The sequence below is a fragment of the Leuciscus leuciscus genome, assembly GCF_965113295.1.
Source record: "Leuciscus leuciscus genome assembly, chromosome: 17".
Taxonomy (NCBI): Eukaryota; Metazoa; Chordata; class Actinopteri; order Cypriniformes; family Leuciscidae; genus Leuciscus; species Leuciscus leuciscus.
In genome coordinates, this window is record NC_138741.1 from 39,157,417 (window position 1) to 39,169,916 (window position 12,500).

The 12,500-nt window shown below is 41.1% G+C and overlaps 2 protein-coding genes across 5 annotated transcripts in view; both read right to left on the minus strand.

The window, feature by feature from the left end:
- Positions 1–2,908: 2,908 nt before the first annotated feature.
- LOC309479483 (uncharacterized protein) lies at positions 2,909–4,949 on the minus strand. Its single transcript, XM_082143670.1, has 2 exons — positions 4,930–4,949; positions 2,909–4,895 (listed from the first exon to the last, which is right to left on the minus strand). Exons 1-2 carry the CDS (start codon positions 4,944–4,946, stop codon positions 4,448–4,450), a joined length of 465 nt encoding a protein of 154 aa, XP_081999796.1. The 5' UTR covers positions 4,947–4,949; the 3' UTR covers positions 2,909–4,447.
- Positions 2,909–12,500, minus strand: part of meis2a (Meis homeobox 2a) — a 67,308-nt gene continuing 57,716 nt past the window's right edge. For 3 of the 4 annotated variants that reach the window (XM_082143568.1, XM_082143566.1, XM_082143567.1), the window contains exons 10-13: positions 10,412–10,470; positions 9,222–9,332; positions 6,724–6,809; positions 2,909–4,993 (exon numbers count right to left, since the gene is read on the minus strand). In XM_082143568.1, coding sequence (XP_081999694.1) covers positions 6,751–6,809; positions 9,222–9,332; positions 10,412–10,470 — 229 coding nt within the window. In that variant the 3' untranslated portion in view covers positions 2,909–4,993; positions 6,724–6,750. The remainder of the gene's footprint in view (positions 4,994–6,723; positions 6,810–9,221; positions 9,333–10,411; positions 10,471–12,500) is intronic. The other variant, XM_082143569.1, reaches the window with a different exon arrangement.

The following is a 12,500-nucleotide window of genomic DNA, read 5'->3' on the forward strand; positions in this document are numbered from 1 at the left end:
GTGTCTTATGAATGAAACGATAATATATTAATGGCATTTACAGTGAGATCATGAAAAGTCACAAAAATGTCATTAATATTCAGATGTTTCTGTTCTTAATCTCGTCTGGACGATCCTGATCTTCATCCTCATCCTCTGGGATTCAGGGAAAGCTCCTTCACACGAGTGTGTGATGCTTCAGTGAGTGAGATCATCTCGTTCGCTCCAATCATTTATAAAAATACAGGAATGAGATTCAGAAATATTTCGTCACGCCCTTATTTATTAATTTATGTCTCAGCCTGAAGGGGTCGCTGTGATATTGAGCCCCGGGGTTTCAACACACACACACACACACACACACACACACACATACACACACGCGCGCGCGTTTATACACACATACACTTACACTCACATACAATCTTTTTCTCTCACACACACCCAGATAAACACATTCATATATACTACAGTATTTCTGTCACTTTTGCGAATTTTATTTTCTGATAGGACTATTGTTTAATAGAATTATAATGTTTGGTCCGTTTCCACTCGAAAATGACCGTTTCCGTGATTTAATTTCTACTCCTCCGTCTTTAATGATTCATTATTAAGCCTTTATCATTTTAAGTCAGAAATTCTAATTCTAAGAATTTACCTCAGAAATGTGCGGCCATTTTCTGCTTGTTATTATTATGATTAGTAGGCTATTATTAATGCCACAGCTTATACAATAACAGTATACGAGATACAATGAGAAATATTAATGTTGTGTGCTGTGAGATCGTTGGAGATTCTTCATCACTCATGATCATCATCATCATCACACACGCAGGAATTATGAGACTTTTTCCTGAGTTTACTCGAGAATATTAATCCATATATAATAAATCACAAATTGTGTTTCTTCATTATGTCAGTACTGTAAATAAGTAGCCTAAAAAAAACAACGTAAATTGTAATAGGATATACAATAAATAGATACATAAAATAGAATTAATAATTAAAACCATAATAACAATTCTCAAATGAATAACAATATTAATAATAACAATAATACCACGTAATATTTTGTCACGGCATTGCTTAAATACTGATGCTGTAGGCCTGCCGTATCTCATCATAATACTGTATACGTCTTATAATCTTCCTCATCGTCAGTGTGAAACTATATATGTGTGTGTGCTGATGGCGTCATTTCATAAATCTTCACTTATTCATTATTAGAGATGTTTCTGTCGGTCGAGTGAGAAATAATGCTGTAGTTTGAGATCATGTGGAGATCTGCAGATTTACTATCGTGTTGTTTTACTCCGAACACTGTTTCTAAATGAAAAACAGAGAGAGAGAGAGAGAGAGAGAGAGAGAGAGAGAGAGAGAGAGAGAGAGAGAGTCGCATTATTCCTCTGCATGTGCTTTATTGATCAGTGACTGTGAGCTAATGTCATTATCCTCATCAATAGAGAATCACTGTGATGCTGACAGTGATTAATGATCAGGGGCCTCTGCGCGTGACCCCGGGGCCCCGCACACACACACACACACACACACACACACACACACACAGCAGATGCCGAACAGGGTCTCTGCATTAAAGCCGATGTCTGTAGAAAACAAGAGAGTTCGTCATCATCTTCATCTTCATCTTCATCAGTGAAATCGTGAAAATCATCCGATCCGAATTCACTTGCTCGTTTTCTCCTTGTTGTGTGAAGAGTGTGTGTGCTTTTGTGTTCTTACATTCCCGTGATCTGACATGAGGAAGATGATGATGATGATGATGACGAAGGCTGGATCATCCATCATTCCTGTCACAGGCTCAATTCAGTCCGCCTCCTGTCCTCTATTAATATTAAAATCAGCTCACAGTGATCCGGGGTCCTTTCACTTTCCTTTCTTCCTTTCTTTCTTTCTTTCTTTCTTTCTTTCTTTCTTTCTTTCTTTCTTTCTGCTCATATTCTACAATTTCAAATTAAATATTTCGCACGTCTATTTTTTTTTCTCTCGAATGCTTATTAATTTATCCATTAAAATTACACATGCCCGTTTGTGAATCTTTGCGAATACACTAATATAGAATTAGAATTAATCGTATATTAAAAAGGTCGAGAATAAATCGCATCACGCGCAGCGCAAAACGCAAATCTTTATTTTAAAGACTGTATATTATTTAGTCATAGTCAAATCTTTATTGCATTTATATAAATGAATCTCTTTGCGGTTTTATTTCGTGTCATTGCCGGATCTGCGCGTGTAGAAACGGCACAATCTCTATTTTAATAACTGGATTTTTAGTTCTAGACACATATTTTCAATGCTATTCTTTTGTAAATAATTATTACCGTTGATGTACATTTTAATGATTATTAATAATAATGTAACTGGGCTCTACAAATAATGAAACACCTCCTGCTTTGGGGAAAAACACAGTTTTGTTTAATGCATCGAGCTTTAAAACGAGACATTCCGCGCAAACGAACCCTCAGTAAATATTCAGAAAAAAACATGTTAAACATTAACATAACGAGGAAAGATCCACTTTCACATCAAGCCCTTGAAACATTTGCCTATGAACGTATTTTATTTTATTTTTTTCACTAGATTTTTTTCTGGAAATGTTTTAATGTTTTATGCGCATATTTTATGCCTTGTTTTAATTACGCGCGTGCGCGTCGTCATCAGTATTACGGCCATGCATGATTGTATTAGTGTTTTATAAAGTAATGTAGTGTAAATGCAGGTGCAGTGCAGAGAGGAAACAGCAGGAGGCGCAGCTGAGACTCTCTTCATCCACAACCTCCATCTACACTGAGCGCTTAAACAACAACACACTGGAAAACTGGCCGATTCCTGCAATCGTGTTAAACAGGAATGATAAGGATTTATATCAACATCTGATTCGCAACACACTGCACAGCACACAAGAATCTACCAAAATCAAAAATGAAATATTTATTACAGCATTTGTGACTGAACACCTTTGAAACATTACGCCACAGTCCTCATACAAGTATTGAATGTGTTTGGGAGACAGTATTCTTCTTCTAGTGGAGCACGTGCTGAGAGAGGAGGGGAATCATGGACATACAATATCAATGCCACAGCAGATCTGAAACTAGCAAAAACATTCGTCTTCAATTGAGGTAAACACATAGAATATCTAACATGAAACAATTAATAGACTGAACTCTGTACGAAGTTTCTTACAATATTCTCTCAGCTTCTCTCCGAGCTTTGAGTTCATAATTTAAGTTCTTTTTTTGTTTTTTTCATCCTTTTTAAAGTTTTTCACATCGCGATCGCTTCTCTTCTGTATGTGCCAAAGAATCCAGAGAACCGCGTGTCGGTAACGTCCATATATGGCAGATTATATATATATATATATATATATATATATATATATATATATATATAGTATATATATATATATATTGATCCCCAGGCGTGAAACTGTTGTAGGATGTTGGTTTTTCTCCAGGAAACATGTCCTTCATAAGGCTCTTACTCTGAGAGTCCATGATACAAAATTAATAATATTAATAATAATAATAATAATAATAATATTAATAATAAAATAAAAACGTATAAAAGCAACACAATCCAGTGCTTGGGCAATTCAAACAAAGAACTTCACCTACAGGGCAACATTCATTCATGGACCAAAGAAGGGAAACGCATGAGGAAAGAAAGGATGAGGGTGTCGTGAAGAGAAGAGAAGAGGAGAAGAGAGCGGCTTCAATCGGCAGAAACTGCTGGAGGAGGACTAATCATCCGTTCTCCGGTTATTCCTGCGATCGGAGCTCCTCTGCTTCGGGATCAGCACACACAGTGTGAACAACAGGCTTTACTCTAGGACTAGCTCAGGAAACATAACGCGAGTGATACAAATGTACAAGATTTAATTTAGTTTCTATGCTTATACTACAGTAGTTTGAACTCTTGGAGTCTCTTTTGTCTTTTTTTCTTTTCTTCTTTTATCGTGTGTGTGTGTGTGTGTGTGTGTGTGCATGAGTATTAACAAGTTCAAACATCCTCTGTTGATTCGAACAGACACCCAAGACTTTACAAAGTGTTTTCGTCGTCAGCTCTTGGTCCTCCAGCAACGGAAGTAACAAAATTCACAAGATTAAAAAAACGATCACAGCTCGACTGGAATTCCAGGTGAAGCTTCTAATTCACCGCTTTTGTCTTTTCCTTCACACATCTTTCGTGGGGTTTTTGTCCGGGTTGGTCGGCGTTGGTCGGGTCCGGAAGAGTCGTGGTCAGTTCTAGAGTCTGTGCATCAGCATGGCCACACGGGTCGAGGAGGACGAGGGCTTCGGTGGGTTCGGTGGATTCAGTGGGTTTGGTGGGCTCCGTGGGTCGATGGGTTTGGTGGATTCGGTGGGTCGATGGGTTTGGTGGGTTCAGTGGGTTTGGTGGATTCCGTGGGTTGATGGGTTTGGTGGATTCGGTGGATTTGGTGAATTCAGTGGGTTTGGTGAATTCGGTGGATTCGGTGGGTTCTGTGGGTCGATGGGTTTAGTGGGTTCGGTGGATTCGTTGGGTTTGGTGGGTTCTGTGAGTCGGTGGGTTTGGTGGATTCAGTGGATTTGGTGGGTCGGTAGATTTGGTGGGTCGGTAGATTTGGTGGGATCCGTGGGTTGATGGGTTCAGTGGGTTCGGTGGATTCATTGGGTTTGGTGGATTCAGTGGATTCGGTGGATTCAGTGGATTTGGTGGGTCGGTAGATTTGGTGGGATCCGTGGGTTGATGGGTTCAGTGGGTTTGGTGGATTCGTTGGGTTTGGTGGGTTCTGTGGGTCGGTGGGTTTGGTGGATTCAGTGGATTTGGTGAATTCAGTGGGTTTGGTGGATTCAGTGGATTTGGTGGGTCGGTGGATTCGGTGGGTTCTGTGGGTCGATGGGTTCGGTGGATTCGGTGGGTCGGTGGGTCGATGGGTTCGGTGGGTGGGCCGGTGATGCCATGCTCATGCCCACAGGACCACGCTGAGGAACACACACTCCTCGCAGACCTGAGATTCAGAGACACACACAGTCAGAACTGCAACACTAATGTCATCTACATTCAGCTGGAGATATTCAAACAAAGAGAGACATTTGATAAAGGCATAGGGGTAGGTTGGTACTCCAACACATATTGCTCTGTGTGTGTCAACGCTCGCTTCGGTCAGGTGGTGTTTATAGCAGAGGGGGCGGAGCTTCAGATTCTAGAGAACATGTGATTGGACAGAAGATGTGAAGAGAAGTGGTGATGTCATAAAAATCCCTGATCCATTTTAGCGGAAGTGAGAGACTGTAAGTGTTGAATGCTTATATCTCCTAAATGCGAATTTTGTCATTTTTTTGGAAGCTTATTCATAACCTTAAGGCTAATATATTCATACTAAAAGCTAAAAACACTTACATTTTGATTTCAGGGGGCCTTTAATACCAGCAGAGATGCACTGTGTGCGAGTGAAATACGTGTGTAGTGTTGGGAATCAGATCCGTCAGAGTTTTGTACCGTGACCCCGGGGTCATTAACAAGAGTGGTTTACAGGAGGGGTCGGGGTCACGGCAGGGTCATCAGGCCTGATTCTGATGTGCACGTGTTAATTAAAGCTCATGAAACTAGTGAAAGCTCCCGTTAAAAGTGCATAAAGCGGCGTCATGTAGAAGTGTGTTCTTCAGAAACGGCGCACCTCTCTGATCGCTCCGTCACACATCATAATTACACCGCAAACACACCATATTGTGCCTGTGCTTAATCGAATCAGAGATGGCTAATATTCCTCCGTATTAAGCTATTAATCTAATTGCTCATGAAGCATAAAATATGTTACGTAATTAAATAGTCTGAGAATTATCCCGCGCCGTATTAAAAATTACCCAAGCTGAGCAAATGTTGTCTCCGCGGCTGTTTTAGTGAACGCGCTCGCCGTGTTTCTGAGTCTATTAACACGCAGCTTCGCTATCCTGACCTACAGGAACCCGCTGTCTATTTACATATAAAGGGTTCTTTTAATCAAGCCAAGTGTTATTATATTGAGGCTCATTGAGCAAGAAGTAGAGGTGTTAAATAAAATCTTCTCTGCCCTGCCACCTTTGGGACGCCATACGTCTTGATTTCTCAAATGTCAGTGGCGGGAAGCTTAATCAGACGAGGAACGCAAGCGCATTTACACACGCTCGTTCTTTAATGCATTTTTCCCGTAGCCTACGCTGATATTCCCATTCCATTCCCAGTAAAAAAAGGAAAAGGCAGGCGCTTCCCCGGTGAAGGATGGCCGTGTCACCCGTGTCTCTATATCTCTCTCCGGGAGCGTAATGTACTGCGCTGTTCCCGTCTTTGCATATAAGATAATTTGGGCATCAATCCTTCCCCTGACGGATTTATGTCACTCCGAGGACAGTTTCACTTCTCCTTTTTTATCGCTTCACTGGAGCCTGCTTAATTTCACCCCGTCATCTTCTACCCCAGGAGATGCCATTCCCCCCCCTCCCAAATGTCCAACATTTGCATTGGCCGCGTGAGACGTTGAGCGCACCGATAAATAAATTCCACTTTAGTGCTTTCCTGCCTTGTTTTTTTTTTTCCCGGGAAACACTGCACGACCCGCATCTCACCTGACTCGTGATGGCGGTCATAAAGCCTAGCGTCTATGGTGTTATTTTGGGATTTCAGGGGAATTCTGACAGGAAAAAGACAGGAAAGACTCCTGAAAGAAAGGCGGAGGAAGAGAACGAGTCCTAGTGTACTTACTTCCCCCTTTTCTTTACTGTAGAGCCGTTACATGTAGTGCCACTGGCCGTCCATGCCCATGTTCATGCCCATGCCACTCATAGGACCTGCAGAGACACACACCACACACAATTATTAAAAATAACCCAACGAGTAACCTAACTATGGGGTGGTATAGCACCTTCCCAACTGTGGGTTATTTTAACCCAATGCATTGGTATGCAATGCAAATGTAACCAAACAGTTAAGTTAATTATTTATTTAAATTTATGTCATTATTTTAATAAATAAAATACATCTCAACAATTATTTTTTTTTAATTACAAACAACATTTTGGGGAGTCTAGAATTTAATGTAAATATTCATAATTGTGTACATAAATTCAAACCACACAAGTGTACATACAACATACGTATTTAACCCAACAGCCGGGTTATTAATAGAAATTATCCAACGATTTTAAAAATGACCCAACATTTTTGGTAAATAACCCAACATAGTGACCCAATATGTGTAACCCAGCGGTTGGGTTAAAAGAATAACCCAACGTTTTTTACTGTGCCCACACACCACACACTTCACATCTGGGGATTGAGCTTTTCATTTAATCTCCCTAACATTTAACCCTTGTGCGTCAAGTAAAAAAACTTGTCCATAGAGGACAAAAATGTCCGAGTCAAAAAAACTGTCATAAAAACTTGAGCTTGGGAGCATTAAGCGTGGTCTCATTTTAAAGAAGACCCATGGCAGATTATTGTTGAAGTAAAAAAAAAGGTTAAAAGTGAAACCAAGGTTTAAGCTTATAAAAATGATTTATGAACAATATTTTATATTAAATATATATTTTATGAAGCATGTCTAACTCTAAAACTGCTAGAAAATCAAAACCATGAATCTAAACAAGTTGTGTTCCAAATTTGAGGATGATATCTCAAAAAATGAGCTTTCAGTGAGATTATGTTTGGGCGCAGTTCCTATTGTTCCCCATTAGATGCAGCAAAACTCCACTGGTGCACACACTGGTTGGATTTGGCTAAAGTTTTCTCTCTCTCAATTATTTCAAGCACACATACGCACTAACACACAATTTTTTATTACACACATATAAACCACACTCTGACATCCATACCAACACATCCACACAATTATCGCTGCATAATTTAACCAATTGGCTCTATAATACAGCAAAGCAGAAACAGGAATGAAGCGAGTATTTGCTTTATAGGCCAAACCTGAAAAAATGTCAGCATCTGGTACAAAATACCACAAATTTAAATTTTGAAGCCTTGCCAACAGAATGAAGGCCTATTGACAAAGATTGCATCATTTTAACTTAAATGGCCCTGGGATAAAAAATTGCAATGGGGACAGTCCTTAAGGTGCTGAGTGGAACTATTTTGTGTTACTAGTGCAAAATAGATTTTTTTAAGGAAATGGGTGTGAAATAGTAAAATTCCAATAATAATACACACCTGTGCCAACATTTATGCAGTTGGCATTAACACAGGCAAATTTATCAGAAAAAGAATTAAACTGAAAAAGAGAAAAATGCCCATAAGGTTGCACAAGGGTTAATTCAAATCAAAGTGGACATTAGCTCAGATAATTAGATTATGGGAGGATTTGATGAGATATTTTTGAGCCCTATATGAGACACCGGGGGATAAACATCTGTGAACCAGAGACCCCAATTTTACTGTCCAAGACAAGGGTGTCCAATCCTGCTCCTGCAGAGCCCAGCTAGTCAAGGGCCCAATTTTACAGTCTAAGCACATGGTCTAAAGCAATGTTCGGCGCAAGCACGTGTCTGAATAAACTTTTGCTAGTATAACAATGGGAAAAATGGTCGACGCTCCCGGCTCATGGTCTAAAAGGGTCGTCTCTATTCTCTTAATGAGTAATGGGTGTGTTTTGGGCTTTACGTGCAATAAACCAATCAGAGTCTCATCTCCCATTCCCTTTGCAAGCCAGTTGTGCTTGTGCCACGGCGGATTCACTATTTACATGACGGAATTTGCACGCGGAAAAACTGAATGCTTCTCTAGAGAGGAAACGGATCTACTCGTGCGCGAGGATAAAGCGGTCAAGCAGACCATCTATGGGACAAAGTGTGCACGCGTTGTGGACCCGCCTATAGGCGCACATTACTAACGCGCCCTTTAAATAAAAAATAAAATAATACTGCGCCATTGACTTTAGAGCAGGTTTCAGTCAATCAATGGCTCAGTCTATTTCAGTTCCTCAAAACAGCAACGGTCCAACAATGTGTCTGAACACACACCTCGTTTCACCATGGGCGAACAGATCGGCGCAAATGCATTTGCTATTTAATCAATGTGGCGCAGGATGAGAAAATGAAAACTGCGTTGGGCTGAAACTAGCAAAACACACTTGCGTCGCGCCTGCATTGCACCGGGTGTATAATAGAGGCCAATGTCTGTAGGATCACTAGAGGCCAGGAGCAGGACGGCACACACCCGGTCTCTGAGAAACACACGAGCCACAGAAGAGATCTCACCTGCCGGCCGGATGCCCATGTGCTGCTGCCCGTCGAGCACGAAGCTGCCCATCGGCTGGCCCTCGGGACTGTACGCCGCTCCCTGGCTCACTGAAGGATCAAGAAGAAAACCTGATTGAAGTCAAGCGTGGACAGCAGGGGAAGAAGAGAGAAGACACACCAGACAATCAGCGGTTATCCCAGCAGCAGCCCAAACACACACACACACACACACACACACACACACACACACACGTCTTCTGGCAGTCTCCAACATGCATCAGCAACAGAACGAGAGAGAGGGTTGAGACAACAACACTGAACAGAGTCCGACTCTAGACCCGATCATAACCAGGGTTTGAAATCAACTTTTTCACTTACCGGCCAATTTGGCTAACTAAGTTACCGGCCATTCAGAACTTCTACTAGCCAAAAAAAGATATAATAATATATATATATATATGAATGTATGAAATCCAAATTTTACATTCATTTATTATTCAAACTAAATCCTGTCATCCAGCATCTCCTCCTTCTTCTTTACTTTTTATCTTCGCTATTGCTTCAATGTAAATGAACAAGCGTGCCGTTATATGTTGTGTAGTGACGACTGACGAGTGTGTTCAAGTTAGCCAGATATGAGCAGATTCTGTGCAATACGCTGTATTTAATATATCATGATGACTCACGAGTATTTGCACTAAATCTGCACAGATTAGGCTTAACGAACTTCTCCAGCAAAGTGAGGAAATATAATAAGTAACACGCCAAATTGGCTCGTGATTTGACAGCGTTTCCCGCCACTGCTGATTTTTGCCTGTGTTTGGCGGATGTTCATTTCAAACCCTGATCATAACATCTCAGAGATCTAGAAACACTACATCTCCATGCATCCACTATCAGATGTTTACTCTTTATCCCAGTGTTCACTGTACATCCTCTTACTCAAAACATCATCAAGCCTCCAAGAACTCAAGAACTAGAGAATTTCCCTTCTGTTCCTGGTGTGAATTCATGCATGATTATGCAAATCACTTTCTAATGTACCGTAACACAAAGAGAAACAGAATTACTGTAAAGTTCTCCTGTGGCCAATTAGCACTGAGACGTACTAATGTCCCTCAAACCAGCGAGATGGAGAGACATCCCGTTAGATTCATTCTGTAACGCTCACAGACTCAGATCAGCAGTGTTGAGATGAAGATGTTTACCTGCTCGATTTGACTGGTCAATCATGGGCTGCACTATTCTTCTCCTGGCATTGATGAACCTGAAAACACAAGAAAAACAGGAGCAGTTACATCAGCTGCCATCACAAACCTCACATGACTGATGTTCAAGACAAGACTGGACTCGCACTCAAGTCCATCTCAGATCTGGACTCGGAAATAGAAAATACGGTCATGGACTTGAGTCCGAGTTTCTTTTAAATGTTTTAAACCATTTTCTTCCTGGTTATTTGAACGTTAAAAGAATGTTCCATTTCATCATTCTTCACACATTATGGAATGTTACTTTAGAATGTTCTCTGAACGTTACAAAAACTAGTAGATACATTTAAAAAACATTCCATTACTGGAAGAAGGTTCATGACTTAGAGAGAACGTTCCCTGTTCGCTGGGTTACAACCATCAAACGAGTTGAACTGCTCTCCACATTCATTATTAAAGCTTATTAGAGTCCAAATCCAGATTTGAGATGGACTTGTCTCAACTATTCATAGAAAATATAGTCATGGATTTGGACTTGATATGGACTTTGAGTCTAGAGTTTAAAAATAAATAAATTTAAACCGTTTCTTCCTGGTTATTTGAACGTTAAAAGAATGTTCCATTTCATCATTCTTCACACATTATGGAACGTTACTTTTGAATGTTCTGAACATTCCGAAACAAGCAGATACATTTAAAAGCGTTAGATGAACATCCAAACTGAAACGTTTCAGATCAATGAATGATGTTTGACTACTGTGTTTGTGCTAATGTTTAGAGAGCATTATTTAAAGACCAGATAACGTTGACCGAACATTCTGGTAACATTACTGGAAGAACGTTTGAGGGAACATAGCCAAAACATTCCCATTTCCCATCACATGATCTGAACGGCTCTCCACATTCGTTCGTAAAGTTCTCTGCTGTTGAGGAGAAACATCTGAGACCCAGTTGAGTGTTACTGTATCTGGACGAACCCCCGCCTCACACACAAACATTATTCTTCATGTGTTATCGCTCACGGGACGTTCAAGAGCTGTGATACAAGCGTCTCTTTGAGTCGGTCCCCTGCCCTCTCTCTCTCTCTCTCTCTCTCTCTCTCCAGCTGTCTGTAAATGAGCTCCAGGCTTTCAGCTATTGTTATGTCAGCGAGACCATCAATTAGCCTGTCTGAAGTTTATCACCAGCACGACGGCGAATAAGAGCAGCTCCACCAAACCTCTCTCTCTCTCCTCTCTCTCTCTCTCTCTCCTCTCTCTCTCTCTCTCTCTGTCTCTCGGCCTCTCTCGGTCTCTCTCTCTCTCAGTCTCTCTCTCGGTCTCTCTCTCTCTCTCTCTCTCTCTCTGGGTCTCTCTCTGGGTCTCTCTCTCTCTCTCTCTCTCTCTCTCTCTCAGTCTCTCTCTCGGTCTCTCTCTCTCTCTCTCTCTCTCTCTCTCTGGGTCTCTCTCTCTCTCTCTCTCTCTCTCTCTCTCTCTGGGTCTCTCTCTCTCGGTCTCTCTCTCTCTCTCGGGTCACCGGGAGGTCAGTGCCAGTCGAGGGCTCCTCTGTAATGTGGAAGGCAGAGAGAAAGGTGCTCAGTGATGGAGGTGCCCACATGTGTTTGATATTAGAGCGAGGGTTGGGATCACGCTGAGGTTGTCCCGCCTGAAACACACACACGGGCCGACTCTACGGGCCGGTCATTAGATACAAGCAGGACTGGAATCAATTTGAGCCGTAATCCCTCCTGATGCTCGTACCTTCCATTAACTTAAACACTCGCAGTCTGTGCGCTCACAACGACACGCAGTAAACGCTCCGATGGGGGAATAGTAGAGGTGTAACAATATATCATCTCACAATATATCACCATACAACACTGAATATTGTTGGATAGTAATAAATATGTATATTGTGTATAGTTCATCCAAAATGAAAAATACTGTGTGAGAGTTTTCAGAGTTTTAGTGCCAGAACTGTATTAAACTACTATATATAATGTTGAATATAATGTATAATAATGCAATGGGGGAATATTAGTGTGTCCTGATAATGCCAGATGTCTGATGTTACCAGTAAAAGTGTCCTACATTATTGTAAATATATCTAG